The sequence below is a fragment of the Cynoglossus semilaevis genome, chromosome 17 (genome assembly GCF_000523025.1).
Source record: "Cynoglossus semilaevis isolate Cse_v1.0 chromosome 17, Cse_v1.0, whole genome shotgun sequence".
NCBI classification, from domain to species: Eukaryota; Metazoa; Chordata; class Actinopteri; order Pleuronectiformes; family Cynoglossidae; genus Cynoglossus; species Cynoglossus semilaevis.
In genome coordinates this window covers 10,372,273-10,393,181 of record NC_024323.1, presented here as the reverse complement: position 1 = coordinate 10,393,181, position 20,909 = coordinate 10,372,273, and the positions used below count along the sequence as shown (strand labels likewise).

At 39.4% G+C, this 20,909-nt stretch overlaps 2 protein-coding genes across 3 annotated transcripts; both read right to left on the bottom strand.

The window, feature by feature from the left end:
• Positions 1-2,112, bottom strand: apnl (actinoporin-like protein). Of its 2 annotated transcripts, none has more exons than XM_008330018.2 (3): positions 1,980-2,112; positions 1,247-1,366; positions 1-608 (listed from the first exon to the last, which is right to left on the bottom strand). In XM_008330018.2, exons 2-3 carry the CDS (start codon positions 1,348-1,350, stop codon positions 149-151), a joined length of 564 nt encoding a protein of 187 aa, XP_008328240.1. In that variant the 5' UTR covers positions 1,351-1,366; positions 1,980-2,112; the 3' UTR covers positions 1-148. The 2 variants fall into 2 exon arrangements, with proteins under 2 accessions (XP_008328240.1, XP_008328239.1); XM_008330017.2 differs by having other exon boundaries at positions 1,247-1,363; positions 1,980-2,111.
• Positions 2,113-3,469: 1,357 nt separating this feature from the next.
• LOC103393154 (bryoporin) lies at positions 3,470-5,539 on the bottom strand. Its single transcript, XM_008330019.3, has 3 exons — positions 5,390-5,539; positions 4,863-4,971; positions 3,470-4,052 (listed from the first exon to the last, which is right to left on the bottom strand). The coding sequence occupies exons 2-3, from the start codon at positions 4,964-4,966 to the stop codon at positions 3,623-3,625; spliced, it is 534 nt and encodes a 177-aa protein (XP_008328241.1). The 5' UTR covers positions 4,967-4,971; positions 5,390-5,539; the 3' UTR covers positions 3,470-3,622.
• Between the last annotated feature and the right edge of the window lie 15,370 nt (positions 5,540-20,909).

Sequence of the window (20,909 nt, the reverse complement as noted above, 5' to 3'; positions counted from 1 at the left end):
TCAGATTTGAAACAGGTTTATTTAATGGTAAATCCAGGTTTACAGACACATGCTTGATTCTGCATTTGGAGTGTGGTTGGAAAAGTGCGGTCCAAACAGCTGCTGCTGCTGCTGGAGTACATGGTTATAATGTGATTAGGGAGGACGACTACATTGCATGCTGACCCATGATGGGTGTGAAGAGCTTATCCCACACCTCCACCTTCATAATGGCATTGCCCAGGGGAGACATGGTGGCCTTGATATCTAGGTAGTCACCCACGTAATTGATGCCGGACCCCACGGCCTCCTCCCTGGCAAACCCGTGGGCCGACGGGTTCTTCTCATAATACATTTCTTTGAACAAATCCTTGTCACAGTTGCGACCCTTTTTATAGAGACCCACTGCAAACCAGTTCTTGTACAGGTGGTAGTCCCAGGGCACGGAGAACATGATGGCCAAAGTCTCGATGTAGTCATCGCGCGATCGTTCTAGGAGGTCATAGGTCAGGACACCGACACTGCCCGTTGCCTTGGAACTGGACTTGGTGAAAGTGCAAACCTCAGTCTTTAGAGGGCGCACTGTGGGTTGAGGTGGGTTGTGGGTCTCTCCATTATCAAGGTATACCCTACAGACACACACACAGAAAGCCAACTACAGTATTAAAATAACCACTGTGTCAAACCTGGGGTGTCAAACATACGGCCAGCAGACTGAAACCAGCCCGCTCGGGGGTTCAATTCGGCCCACTTGAGGAATTTTGAAGTGAAAAAAATGCACAAACACTTGTTTTGTCAAATTATATTTCATTAAATATGAATATTTTCTAATATAATTGTTCTTATTTGCAGGAAAACGAAGGGGGGAAATATGGACTTATTGTTATTTATAATAATAAGTGCTATGACTGTACTGGTCCGGCCCACTTGGCATCTAATCATTAGATTGGCATCTTTTCCTTCTTTTCTTTTCTGAAACAAAATGAGTTTGACATAAAAGTTTAGGGAATAGTTTGTAAAAACTCGGATAATATTGAACCAAAAAATACTAACTATACTACTTCAATATAGCCTAAGTGATACTTTTTTCTAAAAGTTAGCCAAGTAACATGTAGTTAATAGCACATGGTTACCATGGTTACATTTGAGCCAATAATGCCTGCAAATTTAATTAAAGCTGAAAAAATAAATTTCACTTCCAAGTGCTGTGATTGGTCACCCTGCCCGCCCATCCACATCCACAGTATATTGGATATTCAGGGCTTACTTGGGGTTGATGAGGCAGTAACTGTTGGTGATATTTGTGAGTTCGATGACGACACTCCTCCTGCTGTTCACATCGGCTGCGATGGCTTCGGCTGACTCAGACATGTTGTCGTGTGATCTGCTGGTAAAAAAACAAACAAAGTTAAAGCAACAAACTGTCTGAGCTGAACAGCTGTGACTGTTTCTCTCCTCGACTCTCTGAAAATCACACTGTGTATCAGGCAGAACACTCCCGTGATCTCTGCACACGGACCTTCATCAGCTCAAAGAGGCTGGATATTAACACCTGTGTGAGGATAATGAGACGGAGATATAGCGCCATGGATGTTGACCTTCTTGTTCTCATTAGAAAGTTTTCTGTTCTCACACCTATAATCACTGTATGTTACAGAAGTCGGAGTGAAAACAAACGCCCTTTTTACTTAGAAAGTTGCAGTGGTGGCTTGGTGGTTAAAGTAGCGGACTTTTCACCACAACTTTGACCACCAGCCATCATATTCCACTGAGGTGCCCTCCACTCGCTGCCCCCTGCTCACTGAGGTGAAGGGTTAAATGCAGAGCTGTGTCACAATGACAACAAATCACTTTTCCTTCTTTTCTTTTCTTTTCTTTTCCTACAGATGCGAATCAAACTAACTTTTTTAGAAATGTCTCTACAATCAAACTAACTTTTTTAGAAATGTCTCTTCTGCGAAGTCAAAGTCATTTAAAAAAAACTGTTTCCAGTGACTTACCTGCAGAGATCTTATGTGAATACTCCCAGATCTTGAACTGGAAAATTCTACCAGAAGTGGGAGTGGGTGGCAGGCAACAAAAAAAAAATAAGGATGCCCTCCCATTTTCAGCCTAAGCCAGACACAGTCCACACCCTCTTTCAGTTGACACACTCGTACGCACACACTCAGAAAAACCAGCAGCACAAATATGTTTTTCCCTCCTGGATAAAACGACCACACCCAGATCTGTGGTACCGATTGCTCTTAGCACTTTTCTACTGGATCCAAACCTGTTTGGTGAGACAGGATCCCTGGCAGCAGTTTTCTTTTCCAGTGAAATAGGATTCCTCTGTACAATACTCCTGCAGGTTGTTAAGTTATAGGTTACAAATATATCTGTACAATAGGTTGTAGGTTGTTAAGTTATAGGTTACAAATATGTCGTTAAACACGACATATTTGTAACATGTTAAGGCAGACTCCAGGGCTATTTAAGGAGTGAACATTGGAAACTTAGGAATTCCACACAGAAACCACTGAACAAGGAAGAGATGAGTCACCAGTGTGTTGAGCGGTTTCAAGTCAACAAACAAAATACCATCCACTCAGATTTTCCCATCATCTGCTACTTTTAGAGAAGCGAATCTTGTGGTAAAAATTAAAACATGGGCAAACCGCTCCTCATTTGTTGCTCAAGACAGAAGTATTTTAGAAAAGCAGAACACTTCAGCTTTTGTTTTATACAGAACATGTGAATAAGTTTAAATCCAGCTTCAACTTTTCAGTATTTATTAACCTCTAAGTTGATGATCACTGCTGTAGAGTTACATTAGTGAAACATAAATTCTGAATACTTAAATACGGAATTATCTAAAGATAAACAAAGAGACTAATAAAGTTAGCCACAAAGAAGCTTAATGTTAGAACAAACAATGTCTTATCATTAGCAAGAAGTTAGCTTAGGTACGCTCAAAATGTTTATCTATCCGGGGAAAAAAATGACAACAAGAAAATTGCAAAAGTAAAAAGAACAGCTAAAGTAAAGTTGATCAAGATGTAAGTAACAGTTAGCCAAAAGGCAATAAAAAACAGCTTTAAATTAGCTTAGAACTGGCTCAAAGAAAATGCCTCCGAGATTGAAGTTTCCACGAAAATGCATTCAAAGCATATTTTCTGAGAACAAGAACTAGAAACAGCTGAATGTTTTTTGAAGCAAAACAAAGTGAATGAAAAATAAACTTTTGGCCAAATATGGATAAGGTTAAGACCATAAATATCTGAGGTTGGTAAAAAGGAAGTTTGGAAAAAAGGGAGGATGGAGAAAGTGAGCTGGAAGTCAACCACGATGTATCAAAATTTCCGTTGGAAGTTGAACTTTTAACAGTAGCTTGATGGTGTGTGATATACGTTGTCACGTTGTCTATGGGTGTGGTGCAGCTCCTTCCCAACACACACACTAAACACACACTAAACACACACACACAGAAAATGACACAATGCACCAAGTGTGTATTTTGAATATTTATTTCCTGTAATGAAGAACCAGGTGAAGTATAATCAATGAGCATCACTCTTTTTTTTCATGTTTATTTGACTCACCATTCAACTGAGTACATGGGTTTATTTATTATTTTGAATCAAAGTACAAACAGGTCTCCACACTAATGGCCCATTTTATCGTACAGCTCCACTTTAACAATGGCTTTGCCAGTGGTGGACATGGTTGCCCTCAGATCAATATACGAGCCACGATGAAACACTCCCGATCCGTTTGCCTCAGATCGCACAAAGCCGGTGAGGTCTTTCCCATCATACATCTGGTTGTACAGATGTTTGTCACAGGCGCGGGAATGCTCCACGCAGCCCACGGCCAGACGGTTCTTGTACAGGTTGTGGTCAAAGGGCACAGAGAACATAATGGCCACGCGCTCGGCGTAAACCCGGCTCTTCATATTGAACAGGTCGTAGGTCAGCACGCCGACCGAGCCTGTGGCCGTGTTGTCGTCCTTGGTGAAGGAGCACACTTCTGTCATGGCGGTGCGGACCGTGGGCTGGGGCGGGTGATGACTGAAGCCGCTTGACATGTAGACCCTGAACAAGACAGGAAGATTGAAAGACTGACTGTCACTGCAAATCTGCGGACAACTTTTATGACGCACTTTTCAAACTTTTGATGAACAAAAAAAAAAAAAAAAAAAAACAAGGAAAGTTTTTCAGGTTTTGTGGAGACTGTCAGGGTAGTTTCTGAGCGCTGGGCTTTCCGGGGTGAAAGCCTTTATTCTGATGGATAGAGTGTGACTCGCGCACATACTGCTGTGGACTTCCAAGCTACGGTGAGTGTACCTGCACGCGATGTGCAATGAGGCGGTGCGTGTCACTGCGTGATGGATAGGTAGAAGTTCTGGGCAAAGTGATGCTACACATGAAACCCAGCCGTCCAAGATACGGTCTCTGCTGCCACTGTGAGATTAATGTGGACACATGCCGCAAATTCCAGTGGACAACGGGAGGAATTATTTATTCATTTTATTGTTTGGTGTCATTCTTTTTTACAGACCAGTTAAACAAAACAGACATTGATGGAAAACAATTGTAAACATGTATTGTTTTTAAGTTATTACTAGCTTTTTTAACCTTAAATAAAGCAGGAAATGGTGTTTTATTAATATGTGTATATATTTATATATGCAGAAAACAGTTAACAGAAAAATGCCAATGGAAAAGTAAACAAAGACACAAAAGTAAATGAGATTAAAAGGGCAAAATAGTTTAAATGATTAAATAAAGAAATAGTAAAATTTGGCCAAAGGGGTCATGTGTACCACATTAGGGCTGCGAACCATCCCTTGAGTAATTACTATGTTACTCATGCGAGATAGTTTGTGAATTTTTTTCACTTACTTGGGGTTGATGAGACAGTAGGTGGCGCTGACATTGGATATTTCTATGGTGCAGTTTCTGTTGGTGGTGAGAGTGGCTGACACGGCTTCTGCTGTTTCTGGCATCTTCGCTGAAAATGAGTAGAAAACAAAGATAGCACTTAAAGCTCGGGACAGTACAATCTGCTGACAAGTCACCATTCAGCAGCTCTTCAGAACACATCTCTATTAAAATCCAACAAACGGCAGAGAGACGGCAGATTATTTAGGTCGTGTTATTTCGGGACAAAACACCGGCTCCTAATTGTTTCCAGAGAAAATGAGTGCTTCAAACCTCGCAAGAGCCTCATCGTCTGTGACAAACTTACAAAATAAACAACAAAAAGCAAAACAAGAAAACAGTGAGCTGACGGTCTGTGAACACACAGAAACTTCAATATGTCACAACTTTCCCGTCTGAAAGCCTTCACTAAAGTATGAACTTCCCACTAACAGGCTGCAGAATAAGTGGATTAGAGTTTCTATGAGCAAAATCAAGGTAATATTCACCTTCAGGAGTTCAAACAACCAGGTCCTGCTGATTCCTTTCTGTCAGATCCTGCACAGAGAAACTCACTGGTGTGATCACGCCTTCACAGTGCTGCTTCCAGCAGAAGTCAGGGCGTGTCCACTGTGAACCACACAAACAGTCTCACTCTTGGAAAATTTAATCCCAAACCGGGGCATTCAGAGCACAGTCCAAACACTAACCAGTGAGAGTTGGTGCACTTTCGAAAAAAGAAGAATATATTTTATTCAGATATTATACCTAAAGTAGACAGAGAAAAGTGATCAACTTCATTCTTTTTTGTTCATATAAAATGAACAATGTCTTAGGTACACTTTTTGGATGGAAGGATACTGACTGTGTCAGTTGTTTTTGGAAGTTTTTTTTGGTTTAAGTGTTTAATACCCTCGTCCTACAGTAACAAGATCACTACTGTGTTTTTCGTACTATAAGTCACTCCGGAGTATACGTCGCACCAGCCAGAAAATACATAATGAAGAAGAAAAAAAAACATATATAAGTTGCTCCAGAGTATAAAGTCGCACCAGTGCCCTCTAGTGGCTGTCAGTGTGCAAATAACGAACATGTACATATTCAGTGGCACAGGAGTAGCAGACACTGCTCTACAAGCCTAGAGTGCCCTCTAGTTGCTGTCAGTGTGAAAATAACAAATATGTGGGATTATATATTTCAATATATAAGTCGCACCTGAGTATAAGTTGCAAACCCAGCCAAAGGATGAGAAAAAGAGCGACTTATAGTGCAGAAAAAAATGTAGTTTAGTCCCCATCCCTGCAAAGACTTTGCCATCGTTTAATGTTCAATGCTGCTAACTGCAGTACCTCCCGTTTTCCGTAGGTGTTGCAAACCATCGCAGACTGATTAAATACATATATTTAATGTGAAGAAGTTGAGGCGTTTTTAAGGACTCTGTGATGAAAAGCTGTGGACAGATGTTTCTGATGTGGTTTGGTTCTGTCAGTGGTGAAGCATCAACAACTCATGGTCTAAAGTTGGTCGTATTTCCCAGATACATTGTTCAGTTAGCACACCACGCTACAGCAGTTTGAGCCAATTCCGTATTTCCTGCCACGCCTGTCATCTAAGTCCTGTTCATTGTTCCTCATTTATTTCAAAATCTCCTTCTTCTTCCTCTGCTGCTGCTGCTGCTGCGGCGGCGGTAACCTTTGGAGCAGTTGTTCATAAAGATCTCGTATGGAAAAAGCTCATGTTCTGACTTGCTGAGAATGAAACTGCCACATCCCAGACACATTGCTCAACTGATTGTTGGTTGTTGTTGCTGCAGGTGAAGGCTGTGGTGACACATTTCTCCCCACATCAGTCACAAATTTCAGCACACTGTCTGGGCTCTCATATTTCTGTGCTCCCAGTGGAGCAAAAAAGAAAAGGAGGAAGAGGAGGAGGAGGAGGAGGAGGGGAGAGGAGGCGAGGGGGAGGAGGAACTCATGTGATATTTACTCACAAAAAACAGATTATGTAACACCATGCAGCGTAGCCCTGGCGACAATAATCCCTCAGATTACACAGTCTGTCAGAGTAGGTAAAAAAACCAACAACTTGTAATGCATTTATTATCCTGATTCAAACCTAATTAAAGCAGCTGTTCTCTTTCGTACATTAGATAGGACTGGCCTGAAACGCCTCTAAAATGCTTTCCCTTCAGAGCGAGGAGTCACCAGATGGCACCAAACGTGCATTTGCAAAAACCCATCTGAACTACACAGACATTTGACAGTAAACGTTTCCCTCTGATGGTGAGCCAGTGGCCATGGCAGAAAATCTAACATTCCACAAACATTCAGTATGCACTTTGACTTTCACTTTGTCTGCAGCGGGCAAACATTCACAGTTGAAGAAAAATATATAATCTGGGCTACTGCAGATCAACTTAAAAAAAAAATCAGCTTTTTGATGGTGTTAAACTATTATTTGAATTTGAAGTTTGAGCTGGTTATATCCTGTAGCTGGTTTTAAGCTATAAAAGATATTTGCTACTAGTCTGAGTTAATCATTAGTTTAGAAATGTAATTAATTTGACCAATCAGGGTCATTTTTGTGTTACTTTTTAGTAGTTCCAAGTAGTATTTTCAATTTTTACACCCTCGTTTTTATCCCTTTGATTTTTTAAGCTAATGCTATTGTATCTATACCTTTGGCTCAACTTTAGCTTAGCTCTCCTCACGCTAACACTTTAATGTTTCACCTACACAGATATTTAGGTAAAATTATCTTATTTAAAAATATATGTGCTGTTTATTAAATTATCTCGAACTCTCATTCTTAAATATTAACCCTTTCTTTTTAAATTTTGCCAATATATTTTTGGCTAACATTTGGGTGTTGCTAGGCTAACCTTAAAGCTAACTGTCAGTATGAAAAAATCTATTTTCTTTACCTGACAATCTGTCAAAAACATCAACAGTGTAACAGTGTACTCTTCTTCTCCTCTGCTGCCACCCTCAGGACAAATATAACATTTTCACACTTTGCCTTATTAATCAATCTTTAAAAAAAAGGTTCTGGGACATTTTTGAATTAGCTAGAGCAGCCGTGTCTATCTTGTCTATCTTCAAATAACGGATAATAATGGAGGTATTTGTATATTCTAATATGTGACTCAGAAACATAAATGGTTGCAGGTCCATTTAAAGCTGTTTAAAAAAAACAACGTCATCATTATTTTATTTTTTTATTTTTATTTTTACATATTGTAGCTATTTGATATTCAATGATAATTGAATAATAGTTTCATTTTTTTATCAACCTTGTAGCTTTCATACCTGTAGCTTGGTAATAGCCAAAATAGCTGTTTTCACCTTTAAATATTGTTTTAGACCTTTTTTAAAAAACAAGAACAAAAAAACAATACATCAAAATATCCTGCCGTATTTTACTTGAACTTTCATCCTTTTCTGACCATCTTCAAGGTGACACCTGATTATGAGAATACTGCATAAAAAACACTAAAAACTCTAAGATCAAAGTGTATAAGCTGATCGTTAAGTGTACAGTATTGGTCATTTATTATACCAACAACATTATTGATGAGAATAATAAACACATCGTCAAAAAAGCCATATTTGATTAGTCTTCCTGTGGGGGTATCCTCGTTTCAGGAACATGTCACTCATGATGCTTTTTCTGTCTGTCGGACAGATGGGACGTATCGTCTGAGCCTGTTACAGGAGAAGTTAGTGTCAGGTTAATGCTTTGCTGGAACTGACAGCATAGATTCTCTCTGTGAGAATCCCATAATAGATTAGAACAGCAGCCATCATCAGCCAAAGAAACATGTGTCTGGACATATTGCGCTAAATCCCATTTCTCTGTGTGTGTTTACTTTGTCAATCAGACGTTTTAAACAGTTGCTGGCAACGCGTTGTGCAGGAAAGAAATTTCCTGCACAACCATCACAGACCTGATCACCTCGAAAGACTCCGACATCTACTTGTTAGCAAGAAATGTTTTATTGAAATATGGCGACACTTTCTTTGACTGTTGAGCGATGTGACCTCTCTCTGACGTGCCTGAAAAGTGTTGGCTGTTGGACAAAAAGCAACCGAAACTGAGTGTAAGTCATATAACACATTAGCCCAGTTACAGCTAAATGCTAGCTAAACAATGTACCAAGAATAGCCAAAGATATTCTCGGTACATTGTATAGTCCCCCCCCCCCCCCCCCCCCCCCCCCCCCCCACCCCCCCCTCTCCCGCGCATCACTTTTCCAGGACTCTTATGTCATTATGAGAAGAGCTGACAGCTGGTCATCCAATGCTTGGTGTTTGGTTTTGCTCTGACCTTTTCCCAGAATCACTCTTTCACTTCCAAATGTGATATTGACATTAGGGAGCCCTGGGACATGGAATGGGCCACTTAGGATGTGCGAAAACAACCACAGCTAAATTGCTCCTCGGGCGTTCGCTGAACCATATGTGCTAGACAAATTTTTTTTTACTGATGTGACTTTGTACGCTCAAATATACTTAAAAATTAGGTTAGGAAAGTACTGCTGCTACCATTGCACCTGCTACATTTCATTAGCACGTTAAGATTGTAATAGTCCTGAAAAATAAATGAAGTGACTAGTTGAGTTAACACTCACAGTGATTTTTTAAAATTTTTTTTTTAGCGCTGCATATGAAGCGAAAGACATTTAAGCTCAAATGCTAACACTGGTGACGCTATTCTGTACGGACTTGCCGCTAGGCTTCCCTGTATCCACTGTGTGTGCCTGTTCTATCAAGTACATTGTTTAAGAGTGTAGAGTCAGTGACAATTTCAAAAATGTGTCTTTTCTTATATAGGAATCCAAAGTCGACTCATAGACGCTAGCACAAGAACAAAATACAAACTATTCTTATTATCATGTGCACAACTAAAAAACAAAAATGTTTCATAGTTCCAACACAATAACATTTTTAATATTTTTAATATAGTACCTTTTTTTTAGTATAGTACTTTTATTACATTGACTTGGGCAGAAAATATTTTTTATTGAAAAATGAGAACATTACGCTTAGGTCCAAACATTGAACCTTGTGGAACACCACAAATTTTCAAGGATGCAATTACTGTGTTCAATAGTTTAAATAAAAGCGTAACAGTTTGCTTCAGGAACCTTCCTCGTGATTTAGGGTTAGCATTTGTAGCGTACTGATTACTTATACATTTGTAATATAAATATAGAGATGTAATACATATAAACAGGAGCAGGAGAAGCACACGTCCAATTGTCTTAATGGCAATAATCCTATCGTCAGTGCATATTTTTATTCTTGAATCAAATTTGGGAGATAGATTTAGAGGCCGCACTGTGTTTATGTATATGTATAAAAAAATAAAATAAAAAGCTCCAGAGGCATGAAGATACTACTAATCAAACTATCATTATTTTGGCATTTTCCCTCTCCCTGTGTACAGAAAAAGAAAATAAATTTAGTCAAGGCAGCATTTTTTTTCTGTATCTTTGTGATGCTAAGGAGGACGGAGTTAAGCCAGCGCTCCTATCACTATTAAATATATATATATATATATATATATATATATATATATATATATATATATATATATATATATATATATATATATATATATATATATATATATATATATATATATATATATATATATATATATATATATATATATATATATATATATATATATATATATATATATATATATATATATAACCTCTCTGTAGTGTGCTACAATTTCATCACACTTGAGAACGGAGGTTTCTGATTAATTCCTTCAGTCATCCAAATGGTCTTCAAAGCTAAAGGTTCCCAAACGTGTTGTAATGTGCGGGGGGGAGTGGAGGGGGTTGTGGGGGGGGGATTATGCAAACTTCACAGTGATTAATTTTGTCCAGGGACACATCTCCAGTGATGGTAGCCAGGAGAGGAACACATTGATTGATTACTGCAGGGGGTGCGGGGTTCTGCACATTTACCTTTTGATGAATAGGCTGTCAGGGCCACGAACAACCAAATATGGGCGCGTAAATGAATGTTTAAGCGATTATGGTATAAGTGTAAATATTACACATGCATTACGGAGGATTACATTTGGTGGCGCGTTGAGGAGATGAGGACATCAGAGGAGACCACACTGTGGAATGTCCCACGGCGGAGTACGGGGTTCATGAAGGAACGTGGTTTTAATCTGCATGTGTAATGTTTTAGAATCTCAAATAGAAAAGTCCTTGACATTAATCTGTGTGTGTGCCTGTGCGTGAGGGTCTGGATATTTATGTAGACCCATGTGTGTTTTTTTTGAGAGGGCTGAAGATGTAGGGCCCTAAGTTGACAGAACATGCCGCTGCATCCACCGGCTGAAATTACTGCGCGATGAAACACATCTGCGGCGATGCTCTGGAGGTGAGCGAAAGGGGGAAGAAAAAAAAAAGGCGACTGCCACAAAGATGATTTGTGCTCAGCGCTTATTAATTCTCCGGCCTTAGAACAATCAATAGCAACCTGTGCATCAGGAATACATTTGTGTCACCTCCCAGGGACAGGGGAGCAAAAACAGGTCAGAGGCTGATTTAGACAATACACATCAACATGACTAAAACCCCGGCCAGACTTAAACTAGTTAGAAGGCTCATCCTGGGCAGCTGCAAATAAATAAGGACCTCTGTGTGTCTTTGTCCAGAGCTATTGTTCCCAAACACTATCTTCACCCTCACAAGGGGAGCAGGGGGGAGAGGGCAAATTAGAATCCCGTTCTTTAAAAGATAGCACTAAAAATGTAATACAAATAATATATATAATACACTTTAGTCTTTATTAAACAGTCGTATGGTTAATACAATTATTATTATTATTACAAGTCAATCGTATTCGTTAGACCATGATAAATACATACCTGCAACACTCTCGAGGAAAGATGCGACGAAGGATGAAACATGGAATTCAAGTATTGAATCGTGTGCCAAAAATCAATAGAAAGACCTTTGCAGCCAGGGCTGGAGAAGCCTGCATACAGTATGTGACGGTTCAAGTATCAACACTTTTCATAAGAGTTGTGCAAACATGAGAATGTAACATGAATGTTGCTATACTTACATTACAGTGATACCCATGTCATTCTGTTATTTAAAAAGTATAAAGTTGTACACTGAGTAAAAACTACTACCCCCCCCCCTATTTAACTATTTATTCATAATATGCAAATATAGCCCCCCTCACCGTTCTTCCAAGGGCGTCACCAAATGACAGATTTTGTTTTAATGACATTTTCTAGAAAGGGTGCAGACTCCTCTGGTAATAGGGTTCAAACAGAGGTCGGAGCATTTGTCATTGGTACATCAAACTCTGGGATGCATAATACAACATTTTAATGGATGAAACGTGTAGAAAAATCTTTTCAGAGTCTACAATAATGGATTAACGGAGAACCCGAAACTTAGCCGTCTACATCTACCTCCAGCATTTAAAACTAACTGTCACATGTTGACTTCCTCCGATAAAACCCGATAAAAAAACCAATGCCTGGGTTTCGCCAAATGATGTGTGCCCTCAAAATAGTTTTGGGGTAAAACAGCTGTATATGAAAGTGAAAGCCACTAGATGGCAGCATTGAAGCTCATTTTATTAATCTATTTTAATAATCAGGGAATTGTATGTATAGTATTTAAATTCAGTCGGGGCAGGGTAGGTCGGTATCGGAATCGCAAATTAAGGAGTGGGTACAATATCGGCTAATAGTTACATTTGTCCCATTTCCGTAGGTTTCTTGGTTATTTACCATCTAGTTAGTTTCTTCACACCAGGCTCAGTGGTTCAGTAACTGGTTAAAGATTGGAGTTGTGAATTCTTAACAAAAAAGACAAACGAGCCACTCCTATAATTTAACACTTTCGAAGGATCAGCAACTATTTATTCATAATATGCAAATATATTCACTACAATTATCATTTTTTTCTTCCACTAAGCACTTTCCATCTCCTACCTGGTCCACAGTCCTAAACGCTGGCCCTCCATCTCAGCAATCTATTTCAATGGCAGACATAGAAACCCATTTAGTTTAAAATTCATCATTTTTTTTGGAAAGCAAAATTAAAGTTTTGTCTGTCGACTACTCCATGTACCTGTTACACAAGTACATGTACACAACAGTTACACAAAACACCTGTAATCTTAAGTATTTGGACATTCAATTCGATTTCTCAATCCAATTCTGTGATTCTCAAAGTGTGGGGCGGGCCCCACTGGTGGGCCACGGAGACGTTACAGGTGGGAAGTGACAAACAGGAGGGAATTTTCAAGGTTCAACTGATGATGTCACAGTGCAGTTTATGTTCTTTTTTTGAACTTTGTGTTATTTGATATTTTATCATATGTTGAAAAGAAGAAGACTATTCAAGGACTTTATTTATTACTTTTACTTTATTGCAATGAAAATGTACAAATAAAAGTTAGAAAAAAGACTTTGAATTTAAATTGACTTTAAATTTGATTTTTTTACGTATGTATCTTAATTATGTGTTTTAAGAACGACTTTAAAAAGTCCGTGCCTCACCTCTCTCTGAACCTCACCTCATTCCCCCTGGGACACGGTCGGACTTTCCAGCCATTTTTACACTGTCAACAGTTCCCCATCCAAATACTAACTCTGTTCAACATTATTCCTGTAATAAAAACACTAAAATCCGTCCCCTTTGTGGCTCCTTTCTCCCCCCGGAGCAGCTTCAGCTTTACTCTAACCTGCCGTATCACAGAGTTTTGCCTTCATTTCCATATCCCCTGACAGCCTCCTCATCCTCCCGCTGCCTTAAAGATAAACACAGAGCCCTTCTGTTTGCTTTTGATCTTTTGAAGAGGAGCGAGACAGAAGATCGATATGCTCGTCAGACTCTATCCCATCTGTAGGCATTGGCTTCCTCTTTCCCCTCAAATTGTCACTCTGTCATCACAGCCCCCCCGCCCCCCATCAGCCTTTGTGCAGCCTTTTTGATGACTCCATCTTCTGCCGTTTACCCTCAGCCTCGTGCTGTCCTTTCTGCCGCCCTGCCTCTCTCTCCGCTCCGTCCTTTATTGCTTTATAAGAAATATAATCCCATTGATCCGAAACCCGATGGGAGGCGTTGATCTGTAAACAGACCGGTGTTCAATAAGAGCCATTCAGTCCTCCAGGGAGGAGACAGAGGGATGGGGGGGGGCTGTGTGGAGTGGTGTTTGTCAAAGGTCCTAGGTTCAGTTGTTAGTGCGGACTAGGGTTTGTTAGACAGTAGTGGTGGTGGTGGTGGTGGTGGGGGGGCAGTCATTGTTTTGTGTTTGTATGTGTCTCAGCATCATTTATCAGTTTTATTGCTTTCTTGTCTAGTTGCTGGTTGCTGTTGGCCCCTCACCTGGCCCTGCAGCTCCCACTAAACCATCCCCGCCACAGCCTTCCATCAAACTGTGTTCCATATGTGCAATTAAAAGTCTGTAGCTCAGGGTGAGCCCATGAAAGGTGTGACATTTTGCTTTTGACTGACGATGTATTAAATGTGACGGCCCGGACGGATGCATCCAGNCCATACTACCTACAATCATCCTACCTCCCCTTGCCCTGCTCCTTATGTTCCCACCTCCTGACGTGATGGGGTCTAGCAGAGGAGGAGTGTCCTCCATACCTCCACCTCATTCTAAATCATTACCTGACAGTTTAAAAGGGCACATGGCAACAAATGACTTTTCCCCTCCGTGTTTCCATGGCTATTTTTTCCTTTCGTAACCCTTTCTCTGTTGTGTCTTTGACAAAGTGACTGGTCTCACCTGTACTCACTTTACACTGTTTCTCAGTCAAGGGCATTTGTCACGACTAGAGTGAGTCTCCGACTCTGAAACCTGTTGTGTTTTCTTCCACCGTCTAATGTGTGAGAAGCTAAAACGTAGAGGGGTTTTATTTATTTTTTTGTGTTTTTTTGTATTTCTTGTTTGTATTTTCATCGATTTCTGCAGTAATTTCTTTTTGAGTTTATTTATTTATTATTAGTCCAACTTAAGAGGCTAGTTAGCTAGTGTTAGCTACATGGACGAAACTGGAAAATATTGAATAACCAGAAATTATTGCTGGACAACTATATCTGAGTAAAAGTCACAAATTGTACAACTATATTATTATTATTATTATTATTATATTTCATTCCTTAAGCCTCTACATCTGTGATCATCAAATTGTGGCCCGCAGGCTGGAAATGGCCTGCCAAAATGTCCAATCTGGCCCGCAAATAGATCCCAAAATTGTATATAAATATATATGTATATATATATGTATATATATAATATTTTAATACATAAGTCACACCTAAGTATAAGTCGCAAACCCAGCCAGGTTGAAAAAAGTGTGACTTCTGGAAAATACGGTACGGTGTTTAATCCTATAATATTTTTGACTATGCTATGACATTACCTCCATAGCAAAAACTTTCCGCACAATGTTGCTGAAAGGTTACACACTATGCAGAGATGTTCACGCCTGTGTTAATCGTGCCCTCCATCAGAAAGTGAAAACAATTTACCAGGAAAACATTTGTCTTTTATCATCCACGTCACATCCACAGTATTGATCTAGAACAACACAGACTCCAAGGTCAAAGGCACTTTGTCACAGGCGACCTGTAAATCTAACTGTACAGTTAACAAGGTTAACAAGGTGGCGTCAATGCCTGACCTCTTGACTTTCTCACATAGGTCTGGAACCAAGTGTGTGTCCACATGTAGTCCCTACATCTCTGGAGTCTTCCAAATGAATCAGTGTTCAAATACTGTAAAGTTTTATTGTATGAAAAAATATAATCATTTTTTTTTTTTACCGCTGCTGTGAAAATGCTACCTCCCTGTGAACTGATTAGACACAGATTAGCAGCTTTCACTGCCTTCACACGGGGTCAGTGCTGGTCCGAGCGCTGCGCTCTGCACATGTGGCTGGTCGTTAGTTGCAGTTTGACCACTGACCTGTTACACATGGGATAAGAAGACGCCTTTTGATTCTCAATTAAGCCGGCCATGAAATCAATCCCTGGAAAACACAGCCTACGCTGAGAATGATGTGTTTATGGAAGAAGATTTTCTCCCTCGGTTGAATTAATTAACAGATCACAAGTGGCAGGCCATCTATCAAACAACAGGACGGCCAATCAGGTTGATTGATCCAGCGTTTTTTCGACCGGTCAGCAATAATCTGATGTCTCTCTTCAGCTTCAAAGACACCGCTCTGTTCCACTTACGCATGACATTAATTGTCTTGGAAGGAGCAGAAAATGCCAGAAAATGAGTCCAAGAAAAGCTGGCAAGGAGGGAACTTGACTCGCAAAACAAACCAACAATCGTGCTATTCCACAATTACACCATTAACAAATCATCATTTCCAGTCACAGCTTTACGGCGCATATGTTTTTGTTTGTTTTTAAAATGGATCGACTTTTGTCCAACTTGTAGTTTGGCTTGGAGAGATTATTGCACGGGAGCAGAAGCCAATAAATATTAACAAAAAAACCAAACAAACAGATTCCCTTTTTCCTGCGAGCTTAAATTGGATTTTTTTTTTATTGTGGTTGTCGAGCCAGCTGTAACCTTTGTAATTGCTCCTTATTGTAATTTCTTGGAAAGTGTAATCTGACCGTTTCTTACTGCAGGCTGTGAACGTAATGTGTGGCAATCACTCCACTTGTACAGCCTGACCTTTCATCTGGCTGCCTGGTGAGCAAGCAGTCGCTTTTTTGTTTTCCTTTTTTTTTTTTAAATAAAAAAAAAATATGCATGAGAAGACGGAAGCGTGCTAATGCAACAGCTACTCACTGTCATTGCCATTTAGGTGAAGCCATATTTTCATGAAAATACCAGGATTAAGATATCAGATATGCTTTTTTTTTCAGGCTTAAAAGATTAGACGTGGTGCCAGAGGAACAGCTTGAAATCTGTCTGGAATAGTCATCCCAGGAATGTTTACTACTAAAGACTTGAAGCCACCCTTGAGGTGCCCAAACGTATTGCACATTATGATATAAAGGGCAAATTGATTGATGAGTCTTGTGAAGGTTCTGTGTGTCTGTGTGTGTGTACTTCTCTATATATAAACACACACTTATATAAATACTCACGAAATAGATATACCACATCTGACTATAAGTCGCACTTTTTTCATCCTTTGGCTGGTGCGACTTATATTCCCGAGCGACAAATGTGTTTTTTCTTCTTCATTATGCATTTTTTTAGGCTGGTGCGATTTACCTTGGTGCCACTCGTAAGCGCCTTATAGTCCGAAAAATACGGTAATTCCAGCAGGTTACAGCCCTTTCATCATCATGATTATTTTAACATTTTTCATTCAGGTAGGGTACTTGCGATACCATTTACTTTCAAATAGATACAAATATCTGTATTTTTATTTGTGTACTCGGCAGTATCAAGTACCACCAATTCCTTTTTTTACATTGGATTTCAACTCAAAACCGCAGTGAGGACATAAAGCAGGACATATCTGACCAGACCTCTGGATTGCTTGGTCTCCTTTAATGGCTCTTTTTGTTTGACCTAATCAACATTCACTGAGTTTTTTTTTTTCTTTTTCTGTCCTGTCTTAACTCAGGTCCCTGGGATTTATCGCTATCTTCAATCTTCTTTGCAGTTTTTCACTTTTATTTCCCTCGGTGACTTTGAGTGTGACGAGACCTGTCAATTTCGGTTTATTAAAATGAGTTTTGTCAACAAAACGTTTTCCCTATTCTTCATAGACTGTAATGGATGTTTACATCACTGTCCATCAAACTGGATGAGTTCAGCCAAAGAATTCTCCCTTCAATAACTTCCACAAAGAAAGTTCTTTTTTTAAATTTTTTTTAAAGAATAATCAATTACCTTAAAATAAAAAAAAAAATCACACTTTGTTGGTTTCTTTCAATGTGTTTCCTGGTGTTATATGTTCCTTAGTCATTAACATACGACTGCAATTACCAGAAGAACCCAGGAGTCAACTTCACATGTAGGCAGATGGTTGGCACAGGAAACTTCTGTCGATGTTAATTAATTCATTTCAGTTTACAAGTACGTGATTTGGATCTGGAAGGCGGTTAGCTTCAGGTTATACAACCACTTACTAAGTACTTTGACAGTGATTAGCTCCATTTTTTTTTTGCTTATGAAAAGTGTTACAGTAGGTGTGCAGTGAAGCTACACCTGGATCTGATCTTGGACGTCTTTAGTTGCTGGTTCTCTGATTCCAACTCTATTCTAAACATTCATTTATTATCTGCATTTACTGGTAATTTACATCTTACAAGTGATACCAATTGCTATTTCTACTGAGAGCATCATAGCGTCCAATTTATATTGTAGACCAGTGATCATCAACTGGTGGTCTACGGGCCAAATATGGTCGACCAAACCATCCAATCTGGCCCACAACTTGAGTCCAAAATAAACACCTAATAATAATGTCCCCTGAGAACCTCTAACAACAGGGGTCACTATAGTTGGTGGTAGATGTCGACTGTATATGTAATGTATTTAATGGCCACTAGGGGCATTCACCTTACTGTCTCTGAAAATTGCTCTAATCCTATATTTAGATGTAATGTAATGACACATTACACATCTTTAATGCAAAATAATTTTTCTTCAAAAATTTGGATAATACCTAGCACAGCAGACACTGCACTGACTTCAACACCTCCAAGCACATGTTGGTGATTGACACAACTGCGACGCAGGCACCGACTGTCCTTCTTTAGACTCGTCTGTGAACTCAGCAGGGCTCAGGTTGATTGCTGATCTGAACCACGTGGCTGTGACAGTCGGTGTCCCTTAGACTAATAGTTTTCCTTGAGCTGACAACCGTGGGGATGCTCCTGGGCCACCTGACCTGATACACCTGCCATTGCGAAAGCTCTGTTCCTAGAATTGCATGGACAAGCTTAAACATAGCTGGACTTAATGTTGACGTGTCAAAGGCAGAACCAGCCAAAAACCCTCTTGGAGAAGGAGTCAAGAGTATATGACAAAACATTAGACTTAAAAAAAAAGTGGTATTTTTAGAATCTGTAGTGAGGCTACAGTGACTGAATTTAATGTCACTGTCATGAGTTCTCTAGGAGGAGGAACAGGGTGGAAACAAGGCAAACATTAAAACACATATTTAAACTAGTAATATTTTAGCTGGGTTTGTGTCTTGACATGTTTTATACTCCTATTGACCTGTACCATGTCAACCAAATTTAGAGAACTTTTTTTTTTCTGGCTAATGTTACTTTTTCATTGTAGAATTCTGGGAAGTTTTTGTAATTCTTATAGGGTTTTTATTGAAAGAGAGGAAAACGAGTGAAAAGAAAATGAAAGATGTCACTAGCTTATTCAATAGAACCATAACCTTGTTAGGTCCTTCAGTCTTCGGCACAAATGAACCCTTTGTGAGATTCATAGAAAGACATTTATTAACAAATGTAATGGGAAATGTCTGTATCCAGTCCATGTACTTCATGTTTCTTTGTACTGCATGTTTTTCACTCTGTATTTTCTCTTGTTCATGAGTCAGTCCGGCATCATGGCCTCATACAACACCTCCCTACCTGCCTGTAGGGAAGGCTGGAAACAAGGATGGTGCGGTTCTTCACCATGGTCTTGGTTGCGACCTGCTCAGTGTTGGAGGTATTCTAGACCTCGCTGATGATTCTGGTTGTTTTCTGTACATACTCTGTTCACAGGAACTCTCCAACATCCAACAACATCGCTACAATGGTATCAGCTACAATGGTATCTGTTGATATCGGAAAAGTGTTTGGTCGATATCAGCATATGAGAAACAATGACGGCGGTCATTTCCTACAGTAGGCAATACCTGTGTCGTTGGGAAGTTTTGTTGTTTCCTTCTCCTGTATTCACATACTTCTTTGTTTTGAACAAGTTTCTTCACAAAGCACAACGATGTCCCTCTGAAGTAACCTCTACACAAACGCTTGGGGCCGAGGAATATACACAGACTCTTTGAACCCGATCACCTTTGAATTTCTTTTGTCTGCCTTCAGTCTCCTCCACCGTACCTGCCTACGGTATGAGCTTCACTATTTTAACAGAAAGGCTGCGGGCTTTATCTAATTGTTCCGCTCACATCAAAACAACTGTTGTTCGTGTGTGTGCCATGTCAGATCGTTCTCAGGCCAAAAGGAACCTTGAGAATAATCTTAGATTGATCCACACACTTCCAGTCGAATTCCGGGGCTGTTTTGGCACCTGTGCAGATGGCAGACCTTAAAATATCAGTTTCCTCACGGAGGTGATAGCTCGAGAAAAGTGAAGCTCTGGCTCCATAATAAAACTCACACCAACACATTGTCAGAGGAGAGACATCGAAACCGTGCGCCATGTGCTGCAAAAGTTTTTCAGGTATGACATCTGGGGAGATCATGGATTGTTCAGACTATGTAGAAAAAAACACAAGGAATATCTAGCAGTAGTTATCAATAAAATACAAGTCCATGTTTTCTCCCCTTTGTTTTCATGCAAACACATACAAGTATATTAGATACGTATGTCTTATTATTTATTCATATTTAATTAAAGACATTTTTTCAAAAAATATCCCAAACATGAGGTGTATTTTTTTATTTTCAAAATTCATCAAACGGGCCGGACTGGACTGCCAAACGGGCCGATTTTGGCCCGTGTGCCATATGTTTGACATCCCTGCACTAATCAGTCTTAAAAATCATTAAAATTATTTTTAAGGAATTATTTATATAATAATAATAAGGATAGTAATAATAATAATAACATGTTATTATTTATATTAATTTGATTTTTTTACAGTAAAAGTAAAATCAGGTTCAAGGAAATTTGGAGTGGTTGGTTTATGTTATTATTTATATTAATTTGATATTTTTTTACAGTAAAAATCTGGTTCAAGGAAATTTGGAGTGGTTGGTTATTTGACTTTATATATACAGAAATAGGTGTTCTGTTATATTACTCAGTTCAGAGTTTTTACAATGTAGTTTAAATATTTAAGGTCTTTATT

What these genes read in the sequence shown, in the direction of transcription:
- apnl (XM_008330018.2), bottom strand. Translation starts at nt 1,350, where the DNA reads ATGTCTGAGTCAGCCGAAGCCATCGCAGCCGATGTGAACAGCAGGAGG. An exon ending in TACTGCCTCATCAACCCCAA is followed by an intron (nt 609 to 1,246) that starts GTAAGCCCTGAA and finishes GTGTGTCTGTAG; the next exon opens with GGTATACCTTGATAATGGAG.
- LOC103393154 (XM_008330019.3), bottom strand. Translation starts at nt 4,966, where the DNA reads ATGCCAGAAACAGCAGAAGCCGTGTCAGCCACTCTCACCACCAACAGA. An exon ending in TACTGTCTCATCAACCCCAA is followed by an intron (nt 4,053 to 4,862) that starts GTAAGTGAAAAA and finishes TGTCTTGTTCAG; the next exon opens with GGTCTACATGTCAAGCGGCT.